Source organism: Ranitomeya imitator, chromosome 3 (assembly GCF_032444005.1).
Source record: "Ranitomeya imitator isolate aRanImi1 chromosome 3, aRanImi1.pri, whole genome shotgun sequence".
In the NCBI taxonomy this organism is placed as follows: domain Eukaryota; kingdom Metazoa; phylum Chordata; class Amphibia; order Anura; family Dendrobatidae; genus Ranitomeya; species Ranitomeya imitator.
In genome coordinates, this window is record NC_091284.1 from 676,071,880 (window position 1) to 676,096,347 (window position 24,468).

Genomic DNA, 24,468 nt, shown 5'->3' on the forward strand with positions numbered 1-24,468 from the left:
TTTTTTGCTGATGATGCTGTATGGCGGCTCGTTTTTTGCGGGACAAGATGATGTTTTCAGCGGTACCATGGTTATTTATATATGTCTTTTTGATCGCGTGTTATTCCACTTTTTGTTCGGCGGTATGATAATAAAGCCTGGTTTTTTGCCTCTTTTTCTTACGGTGTTTACTAAAGGGGTTAACTAGTGGGCCAGTTTTATGGGTTGGGTCGTTACGGATGCGGCGATACTAAATATGTGTACTTTTATTGTTTTTTTATTATTTAGATGAAGAAATGTATTTATGGGAATAATATATTTTTTTTTTCATTATTTAGGAATATTTTAATTTTTTTACACATTTGGAAATTTTTTTTTTTACTTTTTTATTTTGTCCCAGGGGGGGACATCACAGATCAATGATCTGACAGTTTGCATAGCACTCTGTCAGATCACTGATCTGACTTACAGTGCTGCAGGCTTCACAGTGCCTGCTCTGAGCAGGCTCTGTGAAGCCACCTCCCTCCCTGCAGGACCCGGATCCGCGGCCATCCTGGATCCGGGGCTGGAGCAGGCAGGGAGGGAGTTAAGACCCTCGCAGCAACGCGATCACATCGCGTTGCTGCGGGGGGCTCAGGGAAGCCCGCAGGGAGCCCCCTCCCTGCGGGAAGCTTCCCTATACCGCCGGCACATCGCGATCATCTTTGATTGCGGTGTGCCAGGGGTTAATGTGCCGGGGGCGGTCCGTGACCGCTCCTGGCACATAGTGCCGGATGTCAGCTGCGATAAACAGCTGACACCCGGCCGCGATCGGCGGCGCTCCCCCCGTGAGCGCTGCCGATCGCATATGACGTACTATCCCGTCGGTGGTCATAGGGGCCCACCCCACCTCGACGGGATAGTACGTCTAATGTCAGAAAGGGGTTAAATCACACAGATATGTCACACAAAATACTTAATAAGTAACATTTCCCACATGTCCCACTTTACATCAGCACAATTTTGGAACCAAATTTTTTTTTTAGGGAGTTATAAGGGTTAAAAGTTGACCAGCGATTTCTCATTTTTACACAATTTTTTTCTTAGGGACCACATCACATTTGAAGTCACTTTGAGGGGTCTATATGATAGAAAATAACCAAGTGTGACACCATTCTAAAAACAGCAACCCCTCAAGGTGTGCAAAACAACCACATTCAAGAAGTTTACTAGCCCTTCTGGTGCTTCACAAGAATCTTTGGAATGTTTAAAAAAAAAAAAAATGAACAATTAACTTTTTTCACAAAAAAATTACTTCATATCCAAATTTTTTCTTTTGCCAAGGGTAACAGGAGAAATTGGACTCCAAACGTTATTGTGTAATTTGTCCTAAGTATGCGAATACCCCATATGAGGGGGGGAACCAATGTTTGGGTGCATGGCAGAGCTCGAAAGGGAAGGAGCGCCATTTGACTTTTCAATGCAAAATTGACTGGAATTGAGACGGGACACCATGTCACGTTTGCAGAGCCCCTGATGTGTCTAAACAGTAGAAACCCCCCACAAGTGACACCATTTTGGAAACTACACCCCCAGGGAACTTATCTAGATGTGTGGTGAGAACTTTGAACCCCCAAGGGATTCACAAAAGTTTATAACTTAGAGTCATAAAATTAAAAAATCATATTTTTTTTCCACAAAAATGATCTTTTCACCCCAAATTTTACTTTTCACAAGGTTAACAGGACCCCAAAAGTTATGTGTAATTTGTACTGAGTACGCTGATACCCCATATGTGGGGGTAAACCACCGTTTGGGTGTATGGCAGAGCTCGGAAGGGTTCGGCAGCATGATGATAAAGCATTGTTTTTTTGCCTTTTTTTTTTTTTTTAGAATGGTGTTCACTAAAGGGGTTAACTAGTGGGACAGTTTTATAGGTCGGGTCGCTACAGACGCGGCAATAATAAATATGTGTGCTTTTATTGTTTAGATTTTATTATTCAAATATTTATTTATTGATGGAATAAATATTGATTTTTTTATTATTTTTTAAAATATTTTTACAATTATTATTTTTTTTTAATTCATTCTTACTTTTACACTTAGTTCCACTATGGAACAATCATTTTGTGCAAGCTCAACGCTTCTATAGCATGCAGATCTGCATGATATAGAAGCTGTCAGTGCTGCAGTTTCTATTACACTAACCTGAGAGACTTCCTGGTCATCACTGCGCATGACAGGAAGTCTCATGTCTGGAGAACCGGATGTCGTCATGACGACATCGGGTCTCCATGGCAGCGATCGGGACCCCATGTCATGCCGCGGGGGTCTCCGAAATGCTGAGATCATGTTTGATTGCAGTGTTCCGGGGGTTAAAGTGTCGGGGGCAGTCCGTGACCGCTCATGGCACTTAGTGCTGGGTGTCAGCTGTGATAATCAGCTGACACCCCGCAACGATCAGCCGCGCTCTCCCCGGGAGCGCGGCTGATCGCCTGTGACAAACTATTCCGTCCATGGGAATTAAGTCCTAGGTCACATGGACGGAATAGTACGTCCAATGCCAGAATGGGGTTAAACCTTACCCTTCAATATTATCCAGCATGTGATAAATGAAAACTACAATATTTCATGATTTTTTTTCTACATAGTCAGATAAAAAATACAACTATTTGTAAAAACAGTTGAACAGAAATACATGATTTAAAGAGGACCTATTGTCTGTAATGAACCTAAATAATTTTAATTCCCATGATATAACAATTAGGGTACATCTTTTCAGCTCTACATTGTGCAGTTCCTCCGTTATTCCTCCCAGAAATGTATTATCAAGGTGACCTGTGTGTTACCAGTAGGGAGTGTCCCAGCACACTGACACTGTCCAATCAGTGCTGGCTTCAGGATATACAGTACAGACCAAAAGTTTGGACACACCTTCTCATTTAAAGATTTTTCTGTATTTTCCTGACTATGAAAATTGTACATTCACAGTGAAGGCATCAAAACTATGAATTAACACATGTGGAATTATATACTTAACAAAAAAGTGTGAGAGAGCTGAAAATATGTCTTATATTCTAGGTTCTACAAAGTAGCCACCTTTTGCTTTGATGACTGCTTTGCACACTCTTGGCATTCTCTTGATGAGCTTCAAGAGGTAGTCACTGGGAATGGTCTTCCAACAATCTTGAAGGAGTTCCCAGAGATGCTTAGCACTTGTTGGCCCTTTTGCCTTCACTCTGCGGTCCAGCTCACCCCAAACCATCTCGATTGGGTTCAGGTCTGGTGACTGTGGAGGCCAGGTCATCTGGCGTAGCACCCCATCACTCTCCTTCTTGGTCAAATAGCCCTTACACAGCCTGGAGGTGTGTTTGGGGTCATTGTCCTGTTGAAAAATAAATGATGGTCCAACTAAACGCAAACCAGATGGAATAGCATGCCGCTGCAAGATGCTGTGGTAGCCATGCTGGTTCAGTATGCCTTCAATTTTGAATAAATCCCAAAGTGTGTCACCAGCAAAGCACCCCCACACCATCACACCTCCTCCTCCATGCTTCACACCGGGAACCAGGCATGTAGAGTCCATCCGTTCACCTTTTCTGCGTCACACAAAGACATGGTGGTTGGAACCAAAGATCTCAAATTTGGACTCATCAGACCAAAGCACAAATTTCCACTGGTCTAATGTCCATTCCTTGTGTTCTTTAGCCCAAACAAGTCTCTTCTGCTTGTTGCCTGTCCTTAGCAGTGGTTTCCTAGCAGCTACTTTACCATGAAGGCCTGCTGCACAAAGTCTCCTCTTAGTTGTTGTAGAGATGCGTCTGCTGCTAGAACTCTGTGTGGCATTGACCTGGTCTCTAATCTGAGCTGCTGTTAACCTGCGATTTCTGAGGCTGGTGACTCGGATAAACTTATCCTCAGAAGCAGAGGTGACTCTTGGTCTTCCTTTCCTGGGGCGGTCCTCATGTGAGCCAGTTTCTTTGTAGCGCTTGATGGTTTTTGCCACTGCACTTGGGGATACTTTCAAAGTTTAACCAATTTTTGGATTGACTGATCTTCATTTCTTAAAGTAATGATGGCCACTCGTTTTTCTTTACTTAGCTGCTTTTTTCTTGCCATAATACAAATTCTAACAGTCTATTCAGTAGGACTATCAGCTGCGTATCCACCAGACTTCTGCACAACACAACTGATGGTCCCAACCCCATTTATAAGGCAAGAAATCCCACTTCTTAAACCTGACAGGGCACCCCTGTGAATTGAAAACCATTCCCGGTGACTACATCTTGAAGCTCATCAAGAGAAGGCCAAGAGTGTGCAAAGCAGTCATCAAAGCAAAAGGTGGCTACTTTGAAGAACCTAGAATATAAGAAATAATTTCAGTTGTTTCACACTTTTTTGTTAAGTATAGAATTTCACATGTGTTAATTCATAGTTTTGATGCCTTCAGTGTGAATGTACAATTTTCATAGTCATGAAAATACAGAAAAATCTTTAAATGAAAAGGTGTGTCCAAACTTTTGGGCTGTACTGTATATCCTGAATTTCTATGAAACTCAGCAATGGATTAAAACACTAGAGGCAAAACTGTTATTATGGCTTTGTTTCTGACAAGGTGCTGTATTTAGGACACTCATATTTGTGCCGACAGATTCACATTAAGGTCTCATTCAGACAGTGGTTTTCACATAAGCCAAAAAATGGAGCGTGTACTCAGTGTTTTGGATCCAAGTGTCATTGGTGCTTTTTATATATTGTGAGGGGCTGACTCACTCAGCTGCTTGCAGAGGTAGACACAGGAACGATTCTTGGGGTAAATCACCTGCTGGTTTATTAGAGCACAGCATAAACCGTAGCAGGGCTGAACAAAATAAACGTGGCCTTTCTGGCCTAATATCAAAACAAAAAGATAAAGTCCAATAGAGTCCTTTGTTTCCGCGAGATTTACCCACAGGCAACACTTAAGGTACCGTCACACTCAGCGACGCTGCAGCGATATAGACAACGAGCCGATCGCTGTAGCGTCGCTGTTTAGGTCGCTGTAGAGACGTCAAACACAGCAACTCCAGAACGATGCAGGAGCGATCCAGTGACATAACGGCGACTCACTTATCGTTCTCGCTGGTTGATAGCTCCATGTAAAACATTGCTGGCATCGTTGCTTTTGTTGTCAAACATGACGATACACACCGACCTGGCGACTAAATAAAGGTCTGGACTTCTAGCTCCGACCAGCGATGGCACAGCGGGATCCAGATCGCTGCTGCGTGTCAAACACAACGAGATCGCTATCCAGGATGCTGCAACGTCACGGATCGCTGTCGTTCTCGTTGTAAAGTTGCTGAGTGTGAAGGTACCTTAAAAGTCCTCAGCTCTCCCTGGAGACTTTCCTCTCCAAACACACAAGAGGAAAAAAACAGTGGCTGAACATTTAACTCCCCAGCCACTGCCTTGAGGCGGAGATATGGTGAGTAGGTGTTCTGTTCATCTCTCACCTACTCACCAAAACACAGTCCATTATCATGGCTGGTTAACCCCTTCTGCCCATAGCATGCTGGAGAGAAACTTATGGGTTTCAGATCACAGAAGAAAGCAATCTCCGTGACACATATGTCCCCTCACATATAGATATTGTGACAGGGTCACTGGCACTGTAAGTACGGGTAAAGTACAAAGCTTCTTCAATCCTTTGCAGTGTTAATCAATGACAGCACAAGGATGGTAGACTGATGCCCCCGTGTGCGGTCTGTGATTTTCATGGACCCATAGACTTGTATTGATACTTTTCATCCGTGCTGCTGAAAAAAAAAAAACGGACAAGTCTCTGCGATTTTTGTAGCTATACGATCTTTAAAAAAACACGTGCAGGTGAATAACAGCATGGATTTCAATTGGTATGTATTTTATCAGTAAAAAAAACACTTAAAGCACATGTGTGCAATACGAACATGTGAATGAGGCCCAAGTAATAAACCGATAAGTAGCAGAAATATATTAAATATAAAGCAAAAGCACATTTACCTCCACCACAGAGTTGTGACTAAGCTTCCATTTACTCCCGGGTAATACAGGACGCCCATCAATATAAAGAGCTCTTCTTCCTTCATTTGCAATGAAAAATTCACCATTGTTCTTCAGCTTTATAACACCTTCAATACAAAAAATGCAGAAGTGTTTGCCATTTTAAGCGGACTGTAAGGTTGAAAAATGTTCATTGACAAAACTACAAAAAACTAAAATGGTACAATGAACTACACTCTTCATACCTCTCAATCCTTAGGCCATGGCATTATGAGGAGATTTACTAAGACTAGTGTCTCGTAAACCTGTAGGAAAATCATTTGAATTAGATTAAAGGGAACCTGTCAGCAGGATTGTCCTCAGTAACCTACAGACACTGTCAGGTCGGCGCCATTATACTGATTACAATGATACCTGGTGATGAAATCCGTCTTGTGGTTGTTGTTTAATCTTTATTTTCAGTTTATAATTAATGATATGCACGTGCTCCGGGGGCAGACTGTGGGGGGGTCTTCATGTGGTGCTCTGATTAGGTATTCATAATGCAGACCTCAGTGACCTGCCCCCTAGTTTACATAATGAATATTACATATACATACTGGAAATAAAAAAACAAAAACCTTCTGTAGGCAGGTGCCAGCGCATAATCGCATGTGTACTGTGTATATAATATGCTAATATGTTTGAGGTTATCCGGATATTAAAAAAAAAAATAAAAAATCTATTTGAAAATGGCACCCACCACACCTGCGCAGTAGCAGCTATCGGTGTATATAGAGGTGATCCGATAGCTGCTACTGCACCAGTGGAACCATCTTAATAGAGAAAAAAAAAATTCCTCCTCCTAGATTGCGCTGCCGGCACCTGTACAATAGCAGCGATCTGCAATCGCCAACAGCTGCTATTACGCAGGCACTGGTGGCGCCATCTTGCTAGAAAAAGAAAAAAATAATGTCCTCCTCCAAGATGGCGCCAACAACGCCTGCGCAATAGCAGCTATCACCGATCTTTGGGAGGCAGAATAAAAAAAAAAATAAATCAACAGCAGGTGAAGAACTGGTTTTATTTCTGTTTTACGCGGTTCTTCGTGCGGTATAAAGCGATTAGGCGACCATAGCGATACCAGATTTATATCAGGTTTTTATGTTTGGCAGCTGTCACACACTAAAAGACGCATTTTATTGCAAAAACTAGTTTTTGCATCACCACATTTAGAGAGCTATAATTTTACATATTTTGTCCCACAGTGTCATGAAGGCTTGTTCTTGCGGGACGATTTGACACTTTTATTGGTACCATTTTCGAGCACATGACATTTTTTGATCGCTTCCTGTTCCGATTTTTGGGAGGCAGAATGAACAAAAAACAGCAATTCATGTGTTTTTCTCTTATTTTGAGGGGGGGGGGGGGGTTATGCCGTTCCACGCTTGGTAAAATTGACAAGGCAGTTTTATTCTTCGGGTCAGTACGATTACAGCAATCCCTCATTTATATTTTTTTTTATGTTTTGGCGCTTTTATACAATAAAAACGATTTCATAGAAAAAATAATTATTTTTGCATCACTTTATCCTGAGAGCTATAACTTTTTTATTTGTCCGCTGATGGAGCTGTATATCAGCTTGATTTCTTCAGGACAATATGATGATTTCAGCGGTACCATGTTTATTTATATTCGTTATTACACTTTTTGTTCGGCAGTATGATAAAGCATTTTTTTTTTTGCCTTTTTTTTTATTTTTCTTATGGGTTCACTAAAGGGGTTAACTAGTGGGACAGTTTTATAGGTCGTGTTCGAATGCAGTATTTCGGGGGTTAAAGCGCAGGGAGCGGTCTATGACCACTCCTGGCACCTAATGTCCGATGTCAGCCGATTCTGAGCACGGACGATCGCGGTGATGTAATATTCCATCCGTGGTCAAATAGGCCCAGGTCACATGGACGGAATATTACGTCCGATGTCAGAAAGGAGTTAAAGTTGTGCTAAATTTCAGAAGTATGCAAAAGAACATCTAAACAAGCTGGATTCATTTTGGGAACAAGTCCTGTGGACCGATGAGGTAAAAATAGAACTCTTTGGCCACAATGATCAAAAGATATATATGTGGAGAAAAAAAGCACAGAATTTCAGGAAAAGAACATCTCTTTTCAGCAAAAGAAAAGATACAGTGCCGGCAAAAAAAATCTTTACACTTGCGCAGCAAAAAAAACCTTTACATATAAGATCCACATCATAATTTCACTTTGTAAAAGTGTACACAATGGGGGAGATAATAAAAAACTGGCTAATATTATAGCTGGCTTTGTTGTTATCTCCCTCAGTTTTTTTATTATCTCCCACAATGGGTCGAAAGAAGCTTAAAATGGAAGAGAAATCCCATGCCTTGACTCTGCTCGAGAATGGGGATTCGGTGATTACTGTAGCTAGAGATCTGGGAGTGTCAGGAGAAGCAATTTATCAACTGTTAATTAACAACTTATCAACAAATTATCAACTTAGTTGATAAATTGCTTCTCTTGACACTCCCAGATCTCTAACTACAGCAATCACCGAATCCCCCTTCTCGAGCAGAGTCAAGGCACCGGATTTCTCTTCCATTTTAAGCTTCTTTCGCCCCATTGTGGGAGATAATAAAAACTGAGGAAGATAATAAAAGACTGTTTAATAGCAAAACTGGCTGAGCTGCACATAACAACCAATCAGAGTGCAGCTTTCGCTTTACCAATGAAGTGAAAACTGAGCGTTGATTGGTTGATATTTGCAACAAAGCCAGCTTTAATATTAGACAGTTTTTTATTATCTCCCCCATTGTGTACACTTTTAAAAAGTGAAATTATGATGTGGATTTTATATGTAAAGTTTTTTTTTGCTGCGCAAGTGTAAAGATTTATTTTGCCGCCACTGTATACCTATATCTACAGTGGGGAAAAAAGTATTTAGTCAGCAACCAATTGTGCAAGTTCTCCCACTTGAAAAGATGAGAGGCCTGTAATTGACATTATAGGTAGACCACAACTATGAGAGTCAAAATTGAGAAAACAAATCCAGAAAATCACCTTGTCTGATTTGGCAAGATTTATTTTGCAAATTATAGTGGAAAATAAGTATTTGGTCACCTAAAACATGCAAGAATTCTGGCTCTCACAGACCTGTAACTTCTTCTTTAAGAGGCTCCTCTGTCCTCCACTCATTACCTGTAATAATGAAACCTGTTTGAACTTGTTATCAGAATAAAAGACACCTGTGCACAACCACAAACAGTCACACTCCAAACTCCACTATGGTTAAGACCAAAGAGCTGTCGAAGGACACCAGAAACAAAATTGTAGCCCTGCACCAGGATGTGAAGACTGAATCTGCAATAGACAAGCAACTTGGAGTGATAAAATCAACTGTGGGAGCAATAATTAGAAAATGGAAGACATACAAGACCACTGATAATCTCCCTCGATCTGGGACTCCACGCAAGATCTCACCCCGTGGGGTCAAAATGATCACAAGAACGGTGAGCAAAAATCCCAGAACCACATGGGGTGACCTACTGAATGACCTGCATAGAGTTGGGACCACCGTAACAAAGGCTGCCATCAGTAACACACTACGCCGCCTGGGACTCAGATCCTGCAGTGTCAGACGTGTCCCCCTGCTTAAGCCAGTACATGTCTGGGCCAGTCTGAAGTTTGCTAGAGAGCATTTGGATTATCCAGAAGAGTAATGGGAGAATGTCATATGGTCTGATGAAACCAAAGTAGAACTGTTTGGTAGAAACAAAACTCGTTGTGTTTGGAGGAGACAGAATGCAGAGTTGCATCCAAAGAACACCATACCTACTGTGAAGCATGGGGGTGGCAACATCATGCTTTGGGGCTGTTTCTCTGCAAAGTGACCAGGACGACAGATCCGTGTACATGAAAGAATGAATGGGGCCATGTATCGTGCGATTTTGAGTGCAAACCTCCGTCCAGGAGGGCATTGAAGATGAAACGTGGATGGGTTTTTCAACATGATAATGATCACAAACACACACCGCCAGAGCAATCAAGGAATGGCTTCACAGGAAGCATATGAAGGTCCTGGAGCGGCCTAGCCAGACTCCAGATCTCAATCCCACAGAAAACCTTTGGAGGGAGTTGAAATGTCTGTGTTGCCCAGCGACAGGCCAAAAACATCACTGCCTTGCATCGAGGAATGGGCCAACATACCACCAACAGTAAATAATCAAGGAGAAAATCGAGTCTACATAGCCAATAACATTAGATCAAAATTTATTTATACAAAAAATATAACGCCAATACATAACAAATTGACCAAACATACAATGGTACAATACATGGGTTTTTAGAATCAATAGGTGATTAAATCCACAGGTGTGAAAAACTGAGGCCGAAGAAAGGTCAGGACATATGCATATGTGGGGTGCAGCTGCTAAATATATAACATGTCACCATGGACTGCAGCGAATCATATCTATATAACTAAATGTGCTCAAACTGACCGCCATGACACGTGGTACTACGATCACCACTGCTGCCCATAACATCAATGTGAAAATATATTTAAGTAAAACAATAATTACCCATAATGGTAGTTTGTCCTGCCTTAAAGGGAAGGTGCCACCAGTTTTCTTGTATTTTGTTTTTTTGTGAAATTAAGCTTAAAATAGTAATTAAAATGTATTAATGCAATGTTTGCACTGTTTGCAAACATTTCTATATGAAAAATATTATATATTTTTCTACAAATATACATATTTACCACTAGGGGGAGCATTTTCCGTTTTAGACCTCAAGCAGCTATAGTAAGATTTAGCAGCTCTGCCCCAGGGATATTAGACCACCCAAAAGGGGAGGGAAATGGTGATGTCAGCAGTTACTGCCCCAACAGTAAGAATGAAGAGCAGCATCACAGGGCAGCACCATTTTGTGTATGACTGCCCTGTGACCTGCTGTCACCAGCAGTAACTGCATCAGAGTGACAGCTCGTATATGTGACAGCTCGCATATATGCAGCATGTATGTAGCACGTATGTATGGAGTATATATGGAGTATGTATGGAGTATTTTTTTTTTCATTCAACACATTAGCCGGATGATGGGACTATTACTGTCCCATAATTGGCTAATGTGTCAATCACTGTCATTGTAGCAGGCATCGTCCGATGGGACTTGTAGTCCCATCGGATGATGCTTGCACACACGCATAGAGACCCCCCATGCCGCAAAGAGCCCCCCCCCCACGCCGAACAGAGACCCCCCCACACGCTGCACAGAGACCCCTCCACGCCGCACAGAGACCCCCCACGCCGCACAGAGAGGGAGAGCGACACAGGGGGAGAGTGCAGTTTACCGGAGATCACTGGGACTCTGTGCAAGTGGGGAGGCGGAGACAGAGCACAGGGAAGCACACGGCAGCGTGTGAGAGCAGAGGATGTCTGCCCAGGACCTGCAGTGCCTGGAGTACAGAGGAGCAGTCAGTGCTTCTGCCCTGCGATAGAGAGTAAGTGGAGCTCAACAAATAGCACTGGACTATAATAAAATGGCAGCTAGTCACACCTAAAGCAGTGAGTTGTGCAGCCCACAGAGGCGTGCCCAGCTCACTGCTAATGCTGCTGCAATGTTACAGATAGGAGATAATAGACCGGCTCGGACCCTATGTCCATGGGGTGCCGTAATCTGACACTGATAGTGCCCTGCTACTGCTGCAAAACCAAGATGTCAGCCCCCAGTTCCTTCTTTCTACTCATATAACACACGGAATCTGTTTTACATGCATTCAAATCTGGGTTATAACAGCATGTTATGCTACATTACATTAATTAATTAATGATCTACAAACGCGGTACCTTCCCTTTAACTTCGGCCACGTACCCCGACGTGCGTCTCGCGTTCAAAATACCGCTTCCTCAGGGGGCGTGTGTGCCAACCTTGTGAAGACTTACAGAAAACGTTTGACCTCTGTCATTGCCAAGAAAGGATACATAACAAAATATTGAGATGAACGTTTGTTAATGACCAAATAGGATTTATTTTGCAAATTATGGTGGAAAATAATTGTCAGAAGGTGATTTTCTGGATTTGTTTTCTCAATTTTGACTCTCATAGTTTTGGTCTACCTATGATGTCAATTACAGGCCTCTCCCTTTTATTTAAGTGTGAGAAAATGCACAACTAGTGGCTGACTAAATACTTTTTTTCCCCACTGTATATATCTACTAGGTACTAAATATGCAGGGTGCCCAAACTTTTGCACTAGTCTATTTTCCTTTTTGTATTTTTTAAACTGTAAACAATGACATATACATATATGTAATTGTTTATATTTTGAAAACTACAAAAAGGAAATGGACTAATGCAAAAGTTTGGGCACCCTGCATACTTAGTACCTAGTAGCACCCCCTTTTGAAAGTATCACAGCTTGTAAACGCTTTTGCAGCCAGCCAAGAGTCTTTCAATTCTTGTTTGAGGGATTTTCATCCATTCTTGGCGAGATATTGTTTTCCTGAAATTCCGTGCCCTTTTCTCTCCACACATACCTTTGATCATTGTGGCCAAAGAGTTCTCTTAACCTCATCGGTCCACAGGACTTGTTCCCAAAATGCATCAGGCTTGTTTAAAATGTTCTTTTGCATACTTCTGATGCTGAATTTTATGGTGAGAATGCAGGAGAGGTTTTCTTCTAATGACTCTTCCATGAAGGCGTCTCTGAACAGTAGAACAATGGACCACAACTCAAGAGTCTGCTAAAAATCTTTCTGAAGGTCCCACACGTGATGTATCAGCACACTTCGATTAATGAATAAACGACCTCCGCCGTTGCAGTATATGTTAAAAATGTAAGGGTCTTCTTTAGCGTTTTTTTATGAAAAAAAATAAATAAATAAAAGCCATCCAACAACATCAAGGTATATCTAAATATGGATGGTCCCCATCCATAATGTCCTAACCTCTCCATGTGTCAAACCAAGCCTCATCTGAATGGGGAATGAAAGGAAACCAGGCTTAGCTCACAATTAAAAGTTTGTTTGGGAAGGTTGTGTATATATAAAAGTGCTGAGCCCTGGAGGGGGCAACTCCCCAATGTACACAAAAAAATTAAAAAGGGGCCTGCACGCCTTCAATATTAAATTAACATACAAATGCACCTTTCCCAAACAAGTTTTTAAGTACCAGGGAAGCCTGGATTCCTCCATTTCCCCAGTTGAGATGAGGCCTGGCTTGCACACAAAGGTGATACAGAAAGAGATTATGGGGAACAATTTGAAAAAAAATTTCTGTTGAGTTAGGTTTTTGAGCCGATTTATACTAAAATTGGCATGCTGATTCCAAAAATGTAGTCAGTTTTTTTCTAGCACGTCAAGTTTTTCCTCCACAACTTACCTGCCAGAGAAGCACAATTGCACTGATATCTGTAATAAGACTTGTTATCTGATTACAATTCGACTCATATAGAGCTACGTGGCAACTTGTAAGAGTAGTCACAACTGAGACAGTATGGTGAGAGGTGTGTGCAGCTCCCAATACGTCATAATTATCAATATCTTTACACAAAAAATTTATCATAGTAGGAATAAATAGGATTTGTGATAGCTTTTCTCTTTACATTGGGCGCTTAGTTGTAATATTATATATCTTTTATGATTTTTTTCTTTGTTAGTTTTCAAAGCTTGTAACTTTCCATCTCAGTGTTTTATTTACATATATACATATTTCCTTTGTTTCCGATCATGTCTGCTCCTTCTTCCTCTCGTCGTAAATGCCTATTTGTACTATTTAAAAAAAAACAACACTTTTTAGGTACAGTAGTTTACATATTTTTGAGAAGACAAAAATCCTATAGTTCAAAAACTTGACGTGATAGAGAAAAACTGAGATCATTTCTGGATTCAGCATCCAAAAATTAGTTAAGAACAGTTGTCTGACCCAACTCCTAAAAAATTGTGTTCCCCAGTGTTATCCATAGGACAGGTACACCTTGACATGGTTGGACAGCATCACACTTATTGATCAGAGAATGTTAACCAAGCGCCTTATGGTTTTTAATGTATATAGCAATAGTAGAATTCATGTATGGAAATGTTCCCATTCCGCCATTTTTCAGAGTCCCTTAAAGGAGTATTCCCATTGCAGTAGAAGTGTAAGAGATGTGGGTCCCACAACCTAATCTCCAAAATAAAAACAGGGCCCCAATGTACACAATTTTCATGGTGAGGAGGTTGGAAATCTCCTACAAAAAAAATTTAAATTCTGACCTATCCACCGACAGTGGCTTGCATCAGGGTTCTGTTATGGAGATGGAGTCTGGTCCATTGGTGTGAGGGATCCAGTGCATATGCCATACATTTCCATGATTCCAGACACATTACATAAAGTTACGTCATATGTTGGGTCCATGCAGCTGTCTACATATTAAATGCCGCTGTCAATTTTTGACAGAGTCACTTAACACTCACCAGCCGGGGGGGAGCACATCGTTTCACAAGACTATCGGTGTGTAATTGCCATGATAGAGCAGCGGCGATGGGTTTTCCTGACAGCCGGGGGTCTGCTGAAGATCCCAGTGCTTGCCATGACAATACTCTTGTGAAAGGAAGTTTTGCTATACATATGATTGCAGCCTCAAAGTAAAAAAAAAAATAAAAAAATCCTGTTTTCTCTATCGCTTCATTGGGGGACACAGGAAACCATGGGACGTCCCAAAGCAGTCCCTGGGGCGGGAACAGCAGTCAACTCCAATCTAGGTCGGAGGAACTCACCACCGTCGCCTGCAAGGTCTTCCTACCTAAGCCGGCATACGCCGAAGCTGGGCATGGAAGTTTCGCGAACATGTGGAGGACCGATCATCGGTCTGTAGAGGTGCAAGGCAGAGGCCCTATATGTGCACCGCTGGGAGGCGCCCACTGCCCAGGTAGAGTGCGCCTTAAACCTGGAAGGAGGAACTCTGCTCTGACCTGGTAAATCTAAACATTGCTGACTGGATTTTGCGGGCATACGTTGATTTGGAGGCCGGAGGGCCTCTCTACGCCGAGCCCGAATACTGAAAAGGGGGAGGGGCGGCCTTAGCTGAATAGATGCACCTCGCCCTGACCCAGCAGCGTGATGAGCGAACTCTACGAAGGATGAGACCGAGCAGGACAAAAGGAAGGGAATCAAGAATGATGGACAGAGCCATGGAGAACCTCGGCAAGGTAAGGGCAGAGCACTCAACCTGTCATCCACAGAATGTACAAAACTGCTGCCACAGACTCTGGAAGTGGTTGAGAGCCGGAAAAGAAGGTATAAAATGAAAATGGACTCGCCCCTCGCAAAAATGCAGGAATGTCCGATGTCTTGAAGAAAAGGAGGACCTGGATAAAGGCTTTTATAAAATAAAGGAAAGCACACGTGGTCCCAGGAGAACAACGAGGTTTAGCCTGAGGAAGAAGAGAACTCATCCCTCCAATGACCTCCTTAATAATTGGTTCAAGTTGGAGCCAAACTGATGGAAAACCTCGGAAGGCAACCTGGTGAGGGACTTCCTAGAGGAGAAGTCCTGCCACACCTTAAGCAAAATGGTCCTTCGGATGGGCACGATATTGCTGGATGTCCAAGCAGCACCTGCAGAGGAATCCGCGGGGGCGGATACCATGTACTTCCTTGCAAGAGTAAATTAGTCCGCAAGGACAGCGATTTCCTCCAATCGGACTCCATGAAGTGTGCCCTGATGGAGTAGCTTAGCCCATGCGTCTATAAACTTTGCTGCCCAGGTAGAAACAGAGGCAGGGCACAATGTAGCGGCGGACACTTCAATGGTCGACTTTGCCATGGACTATTAGCCCGCCGGTGGTATCCTTGAGGGATGCTCTCTCTGGGAGAGGAGGACTGTATCGGTGGAAAATCTGGAAACCGGAGGGTACAGAGACGGCGAAGAGGTCCAGTTCGCAGTAAGGTCAGGAGAGAGGGAATATAGGAAACTGAGACGCTTCCCTCTTTGGAACAGCTGGATTAAAGGGAACCCGTCACCCCGTTTTTTCAGATTGAGATAAAAATACTGTTAAATAGGGCCTGCGCTGTGCGTTACAATAGTGTATGTAGTGTACCCTGATTCCCCACCTATGCTGCGAAATACATTACCAAAGTCGCCATTTTTGCCTGTCAATTAGGCTGGTCAGGTCAGGTGGGCGTGGTGACATCGCTGTTTCTTCCCCAGCTTTCCGTTGGTGGCGTAGTGGTGTGCGCATGTCCAAGTGCCGAATCCACTGCGCGCAGGTGAAGAAAAAGCGCGCGATCTGCGCTATTACCCTTGTCATCGGTGGGGGCGGCCATCTTCCTGAGGCCGTGCGTGCGCAGATGGAGTGCTCTGCTGCACGGGGCTTCAGGAAAATGGCCGCGGGATGCCGCACGTGCGCAGATGGAGATTGCGGCGGCCATTTTCCTGAAGCCGAGATGCAAACTCGGTTGCATCCGGAGGAGGCAGCAGTGTGACAAAACGGAAAACTCTGAGGAGAAATGTGCAACTGAAACCTTCTGCGAAATGAACGCCATATGGCACATTTTATAACGGTCCATCTCCCTGTGGAGGGTGAGGGGCAGACAGTGGCACAGATGACGGCAGCGTAGGGCATACTGCCATACCCCTGCTGGTAACTGCACGGTTCTAGGGCACTTATTACACCAGTGACTGCACGGCTCTAGAGTACTACTATGCCAGTGACTGTACAGCTCTAGAGTGCTACTACGCCAGTGATTGCGTGGCTCCAGAATACTATTACGTATTACGCCGGTGACTGCACGGGCCTAGAGTACTACTACATATTACGCCAGTGACTGCGCGGGTCTAGAGTACTACTACGCCAGTGATTGCACGGCTCCAGAGTACTATTACGTATTACGCCAGTGGCTGCACAGGTCTAGAGTACTGATACACTAGTGACTGTGCAGCTCTAGAACACCAGTGATTGCACGATGGAATATAATTACACCAGTGACCGGCTTGCATGAAAGGAGGTCAAGAACGCTCCCCTATCGGATTAGGCATGGTGAGCATACCTATAAAGAATGCCAGAAGGTTAGGGGAACAGGAGAGATGCAGAGAGGAGTGCCTAACTGCTAAGCAGCGCTACTCACAGCAGGTGTAGTGCTCTGTAGTCTGCTCCCAGGCTGTAGCTGCGACAGGCATCAAGGCACAGGTCCAGGGCCCCAGAAGGAAGATGGAGGCGGGGAACCCGGCCGGTGAAGACGCACGCTGGTGGGAAAGGACCCGCTCTCAGAGTTTGGAGGGGGGGCGGGAATAGCCACCGTGTCCGAAGGAGAGCGCTCTCCAGCAAGATGGCAGCGATCCCAGGCCGAATGGGGCGGCTGGGAGTAGTGGGCAGAGCTAGCCGCCCTGCACAGGAATGGGTATAGACAGACTCGGGCGGGAGAAAAGCCCGCCCGGATGTTGAGAGGACGTAACTGTAACGCTGTAACTAGGCCCGAGAAAAGCCAGGACCTAGATTTGCAGCAAATGGGCAGGTGAGTGGGAGATGGAGGCAGGCCCGGGTCCGAATCACCTCAACCCGCTTCTGTGTTAGGGGCTGGGGTCCTGCCGACTAGACGTATGAGAATATGGAGTGGCAGTACACGCCATACTCATAGTCTCTTTATGGGAGTACAGGTGTGACTGTTCACCCTGTATCCCTCCGTGGTACCTGAAAGGGAACGACGCACACGGAGGTAGATACGGGTCTAATGAAAGACCCGTGTCCACCTCCTACTGACACTAAGCTAAACTGAATATCCTACTTCCAGTCGGTAGGGTGTACACTGCAGGGGAGGAGCTAACTTTTTTTGTGCATAGTGTCAGCCTCCTAGCGACAGCAGCATACACCCATGGTTCCTGTGTCCCCCAATGAAGCGATAGCGAATAAAAAAAATTCGTATTGCTGCTTCCATAAAAGTCTTATCTATTAAAATATAAAATAAATATATTTGGCTTAAAAAGAAAAAAAAAAAAAAATCACACACCAGAATTACAGTTTTTCAGACCAAACACTGCAACAAAAGGCAATCAAAACATCAAATCCATCTCAAAATGGTATCAGTTAAGACACCTCAGGGCACAAAAAAGCCACATATCCCAGAAATGTAAAATGTTATGGGTCTCAGAAAATGGCGACAAAAGCAAATTATTACTTTTTTTTTTTTTCAAATGTGAATAATTTTTCACCACTTAAGAAAAAAAAAGAAAAAGAAAAAAAAGAACCCATACACGCTTGGTATCTGCGTAATCGTAGTGATCTGAGGAATCATATTGCTGGGCCAGTTTTACCGTATAGTGAACATGAGGTCTGCCTACATTTCAGGGCAATAGCACTTCACGCTCTAATCAATGGAGGATCACCAACCTTATTAAAGGGGTTGTCCCAAAATTAAAACTTATCACCTGGGTCCCATGGAGTCAGAACAGAAGTGGGGGAGATACTCAAGGGTGGTGATTGGCTACCTTGTATAGTCCCATAAAGAAAGGGGACTCTGACGTTCTGGTGTTCCCTGGGAGAGCTCAGTGATTAAATCCCACGTCTTGTGGATAGGAGGTTAGTTTTGATTTTGGGACAACTCATTTAATAAGTCACCTTGCTGACCAGCTGATCATCAGATTTCTTCTCGAGTCCATGCAATAAGTCGGGAAGCTGCAAAGTAGCCACTCACTTTATTTGCAATGGTCAAATTAAGCGCCCAGTCCAAAAAATGATCAACGTGTAATAAATATTTTGTCATGCTGAGTCTTCCAGATCTGGCAATGCTCCATTATATCTGTTCCAGGATCAACAAACCAGAACAAGAACTGCCTGTTGTTTTGGATTGGACACCGGGGAACAGTTACATAGTTAAAAAAATATATATCTGTAAAGTTTACCTGAGGGATGGGAAATAAAGGGGGCATCTCTACAACCATAATGCATGATCAGGTCTGTCCTAAAGAGCTCATCTTTCCCTCCTGATAGCAATTGTCAGTCCTCTGAACCAAACGCTCAGAAAAGCACTTTATACATTTATAGAATTATATCTTTTTTCTTCTAAAAAATCACCTAAGCCTTTTTAAAAAATTATCAGCAGCTCCTGATGTGCCCAGCTCCAGATGTAGACTATGCCATATAGTAATAGTTCTCATGGTAAAGAATAGTAATGAGCGAAGGTGCCCGAATAAGGTGTTATCTGAGCATGCTCGTGTGACCAAGTGACTTTGGCGTGCTTGAATAATATGTTCGAGTCCTCGCGGCTGCATGTCTCATGGCTGTTCGACAGCTGAAACATATGCAGGGACTGCCTAACAGGCCATCACTGCATGTGTTGTGGCTGTCGAACAGCGGTGAGACATGCAGCCGCGAGGACTCGAACATATTATTCAAGCACGCCAAAGTCACTTGGTTGGCACACGAGCATGCTCAGATAACACCTTAGTCGGGCACATTCGCTCATACTATTAAAGAAGCCTGGTCTCCCCTGGAGATTTAGCCTGTCTTTCCCCTTTTGAGGTGGTTTCACATAAAACAGATTTTCACTATACTTTTGTACTAGACATTTATGTTCTTGTATAAGTGAACTATGTCCCTCTTCTCAATACTAAAATAAATGTAATGCTTTGAATTTTTCCTCATAACCCAGATCCTATACTCTGTGCCCACATCAGTTTTGTGACTCTTCCTTGTACCTCTTTTAGCTTCCATACATCCTTTGTAGAAACTGGTGCCCAGAACGGAACTGCAAATTCCAGGTGAGGTCGCACTAATGTAAAGGGGTAATATTACAGCCATGTCCCATGAGTTCAGACACGACAATATCTCGCTGGCCTTACAAGCTGCTGCCTGACATCGCATGCTGTTATTTAGTCAGTGATATACAAGTACACACAGATTCTTCTCTACAAGTGACTCTTCTTTCTCTCTATATGATGCCCGCATATTATCAGTGCCCATGAGCAGAAGTCTAACTTCCTCCACAACAAAACATCTGCCAAATGGAGGTCTGTTAGTCCACATCAACTTGTAACTTATGAACATACTCCAACGACTGCACTATACTTATACTACATAGCTTGGTAAAACCTGCCTAAATAGAAATAACACTAACAATCCCGCCTGCTAAACCATTAACAGCTGAATAATAGCGGATCCAGCCATGAGCTTTGGGGTACAGCACTTCTAACCAGAGACCATTGTGACGAGGTTTCTGTATCAGAACCACAATAGCAATATCTATTAATTGAGATACCATATTTTTCGGATTATAAGACGCACCCAAAATTTTGAGGAGAAAAATAGGAAAAATTTTTTTTTTTTTTTAATAAAATGGTGGTGCTTCTAATAACTCATGCTTCTTATTGCTTGCCAGGGGTGGTGGCTGCGGTGAAGCGGGTTCCCGGGGTCGCTGCAGGCCGGGATGAGGGTATGGTATGATGTGCGGCGTGGCGCTTTGGGTGTCCGGTGCTGCTGCGGCCGTCTCCGATGCTGCTGTGGGGGAGCTATGCCGACATTTTGTGAAAGGCCAGAAACTACTGCAGTTCCATGGTTTCCTGTGCGGTGAACTCCGGGAAAATGGCTGCCGGAGGCGGCGCAAGTGCAGATGGAGATCTTGGCGCTGCGATCTCCCGAGATCTCCGTCTGCCCCTGAGCGGCCATTGTCCCGAAGTCCACCGCACAGGAAACCATGGAACTGCGGGGGCTCTGGCCTTTCACAAAATGTCGGCAGAGCCCCCCACAGCACCAGAGACAGCCGCAGCAGCACCAGAGACACCTGCAGCAGCGCACACCACCGCAGTGCCGGACACAAGCAGCAGCAGTACTGGACACCCCCTCATCCCAGCCTGCGGTATCGGTTCCAGTAAGGTATATCCGCATTATAAGACGCACCCTCATTTTCCCCCCAAATTTGGGGGAAAAAAGTGCGTCTTTATAACCCGAAAAATACAATATATCTACATTTAAATGTGGGCATTTATAAATCCATTGCAGATGAGCCAATAGTAGCAGATGATCTAGAGATCTTATCACACCAAAGATACCTTGTTTGCGGGAAATCTTCCATGCTGGGCCCTCTAGAGACAGGTCCACATCAATCTGGTTGTCCTTAGTGGCTCTACCTAGTGTTATCTGGTAAGAAGAGAAAACAAACTGTTTTATTAAAAAAAAAAACCCGCAATAAAAGACGCATTTTTAGATTAAAGTATATTACCTCTCGAGACCTCATGAGATATCGCACCATGCGCCCTCGTAAAACTGCCAACGTCTGTGTGTCGAAATCTGGAGAGCTCATTCCTACATACAACAAAACTCATTATAGTCACATAATAATGTATTAGTATCCAATAGATACCGGTCCCAGAGGTGGCACCGATGCTTGTGTCCAAGACACCATCAAGTCTCTTCCTCAGCACTTAAAGGGAACCTGTTATGTGCCTAAATATGCAGGTCAACAGCGTCCCAAAGTTGCCCAGCTGCTATACTGAAAGCCCAGCTGCCAGGAGGAAATAAACGTTATTCCTGCCAGCAGCCTTCGATTTTCAGTAATACAGGCGTGCTGGTGCGACTTCATCCAGCTCTCAGTATACAGTGAGCAGAGGGTGTGACAGCAATCTCCGCAGCGTACCAGTGCCTTACAGATAGCCGTCACACACACGGTTTGGCCAGCTGTTATCTCGCCATCTTTCCCATACACAGGACCGTTTGGTCTATCCACTTCTCCTTGTTCTCCATAAGAGAGTCACTGCCAGACGCCTCCGGCTGAACTCAAAGAACTAAAGGATCGGCAGTCTGATATCAGACATGCAGGATGCTTACCACCCCTGACATTCATCTGTCGGGGGCTTCTATACCCATTAGACTGTCAGCTGAACTTGTCAATATCAACCAATGTCTATGGGGCCTTTACAAATTATTTGTGTATTGGGAACAGGTAAGTATTAAGTTAATACAAAATGTTATATATCACCAAATGTCCAAAAAAATCACTTGGGGCACTTCAACCATTATACCAAAACTAGTCCCATAGATATAATTATGGGGCTAAGAAGAGATCCCACAAAATTCATATAAAATAAAAATATTTTGATTAACAATAAATAGATAAAAAACAGTTGATATATTCCAAAATAACTGTAATAGGGGATGCCATAAATCATATAGACACCAATACTGAGCATAAACGTATAGCCACCACCTGCACTTAATACATAGTAATGGATAACAGATATCTTAGCACCGCCGATATAGGATATCAGCTAAAGTCTATCCTATGAGAACATAAATGGAGATCTGCAGTTTATATACCAGGGACCCTATGGGGATCTGAATCCCAATACCAAAATCAGAGTATCAAAATACCCCAGGCCATAATAGGCACCGAGTACAATAGGCCGGGACAGCCCCAATATACAGGGAAATATTGTGCTCAAAATAGCTATTTTCTAAAGCATATACCTGCTGCAGAGCTTCTCCAGGCGTATTATATACCTAAAACTTGGGTACACAGTTTCTAATGACAAATCCTGATTTTATTGACACTATTCCGTCTATGGGCCGGGCAATCAGCTTTTAATGTCAGTCACTGGAGGAAAGAATCTGTACATTAATAAGGGAATAAGCATTTTATGGTCTCACTATTGATATCTAATGTCAATTTAAATACAATTCACTGACGGAGCATTAAACATAATAGACTGATTGTATGCGAACACTTCAGTTTCATTGGTACATAAGTCAGTGATGTATTTAATGGAAAATACATAAAAAAACTGACCTGTTATGCTGTCCACCAGAACTTGCCAGCGATGCAGTTCTTGCTCTAGTTGACGGATTTCACGTTTCTGGCGACGGTCCGCAACAGTAAGTTCTGTAAAAAAAAAAAAAAAATTGTATATACAGTACAGACCAAAAGTTTGGCCACACCTTCTCATTTAAAGATTTTTCTGTATTTTCATGACTATGAAAATAGTAAATTCACACTGAAGGCATCAAAACTATGAATTAACACATGTGGAATTCTATACTTAAAGTGTGAAATAATTGAAAATATGTCTTACATTCCAGGTTCTTCAAAGTAGCCACCTTTTGCTTTGATGACTGCTTTGCACACTCTTGGCATTCTCTTGATGAGCTTCAAGAGGTAGTCACCGGGAATGGTTTTTACTTCACAGGTGTGCCCTGTCAGGTTTAATTAATAAGTGGGATTTCTTGCCTTATAAATGGTGTTGGGACCATCAGTTGTGTTGTGCAAAAGTCTGGTGGATACACGGTTGATAGTCCTACTGAATAGACTGTTAGAATTTGTATTATGGCAAGAAAAAAGCAGCTAAGTAAAGAAAAACGAGTGGTGATCATTACTTTAAGAAATGAAGGTCAGTCAGTCCACAAAATTGGTTAAACTTTGAAAGTGTCCCCAAGTGCAGTGGCAAAAACCATCAAGCGCTACAAAGAAACTGGCTCACATGGGAACCGCCCCAGGAAAGGAAGACCAAGAGTCACCTCTGCTTCTGGGGATAAGTTAATCCAAGTCACCGGCCTCAGAAATCGCAGGTTAACAACAGCTCAGATTAGAGACCAGGTCAATGCCACACAGAGTTCTAGCAGCAGACACATCTCTACAACTGTTAAGAGGAGACTTTGTGCAGCAGGCCTTCATGGTAAAATAGCTGCTAGGAAACCAGTGCTAAGGACAGGCAACAAGCAGAATGGATATTAGACCAGTGGAAATCTGTGCTTTGGTCTGATGAGTCCAAATTTGAGATCTTTGGTTTCAACCACCGTGTCTTTGTGCGATGCAGAAAAGGCGAACGGATGGACTCTACATTCCTGGTTCCCACCGTGAAGAATGAAGGAGGAGGTGTGATGGTGTTGGGGGTGCTTTGCTGGTGACACTGTTGGGGATGAATTCAAAATTGAAGGCATACTGAACCAGCATGGCTACCACAGCATCTTGCAGTGGCATGCTATTCCATCCGGTTTGCGTTTAGTTGGACCATCATTTATTTTTCAACAGGACAATGACCCCAAACACACCTCCAGGCTGTGTAAGGGCTATTTGACCAAGAAGTAGAGTCATGGGGTGCTACGCCAGATGACCTGGCCTCCACAGTCACCAGACCTGAACCCAATCGAGATTTTTGGCCATGAAAGGGCCACTGTCACCCCCTCCAGCCGTTATAAACTAAAAGAGCCACCTTGTGCAGCAGTAATGCTGCATTCTAACAAGGTGGCTCTTTTAGTTTTTGGTTCATGTATTCCCAAAATAAAGCATTTTGAAACTTATCCAAAATACCTGTCTTTATCCAGGGAGGCAGGTCCTCACTCCCCAGCTTGAACCGCTACTCTGCCGTCACTCAAATCTTCAGGGGCTTTTGGCGCCGCCCCCTCCGCGCTGTTTTCGCTTCAAAACCGGCGCCTGCGCTGTGTACAACTGTGTTGTGCAGGCGCAGTAAGCTCTGGCCGTCTGACGTCCCAGCCAGGCTTGCAGACTGCGCCTGTGCGGGCAGTGCGGC

At 43.5% G+C, this 24,468-nt stretch overlaps 1 protein-coding gene across 1 annotated transcript in view; it reads right to left on the bottom strand.

The window, feature by feature from the left end:
- Positions 1 to 24,468, bottom strand: part of MCRS1 (microspherule protein 1) — a 55,944-nt gene that overhangs the window by 6,167 nt on the left and 25,309 nt on the right. The window contains exons 9-12 of the mRNA XM_069758367.1: positions 22,731 to 22,823; positions 21,168 to 21,250; positions 20,998 to 21,085; positions 5,980 to 6,107 (exon numbers count right to left, since the gene is read on the bottom strand). Coding sequence (XP_069614468.1) covers positions 5,980 to 6,107; positions 20,998 to 21,085; positions 21,168 to 21,250; positions 22,731 to 22,823 — 392 coding nt within the window. The remainder of the gene's footprint in view (positions 1 to 5,979; positions 6,108 to 20,997; positions 21,086 to 21,167; positions 21,251 to 22,730; positions 22,824 to 24,468) is intronic.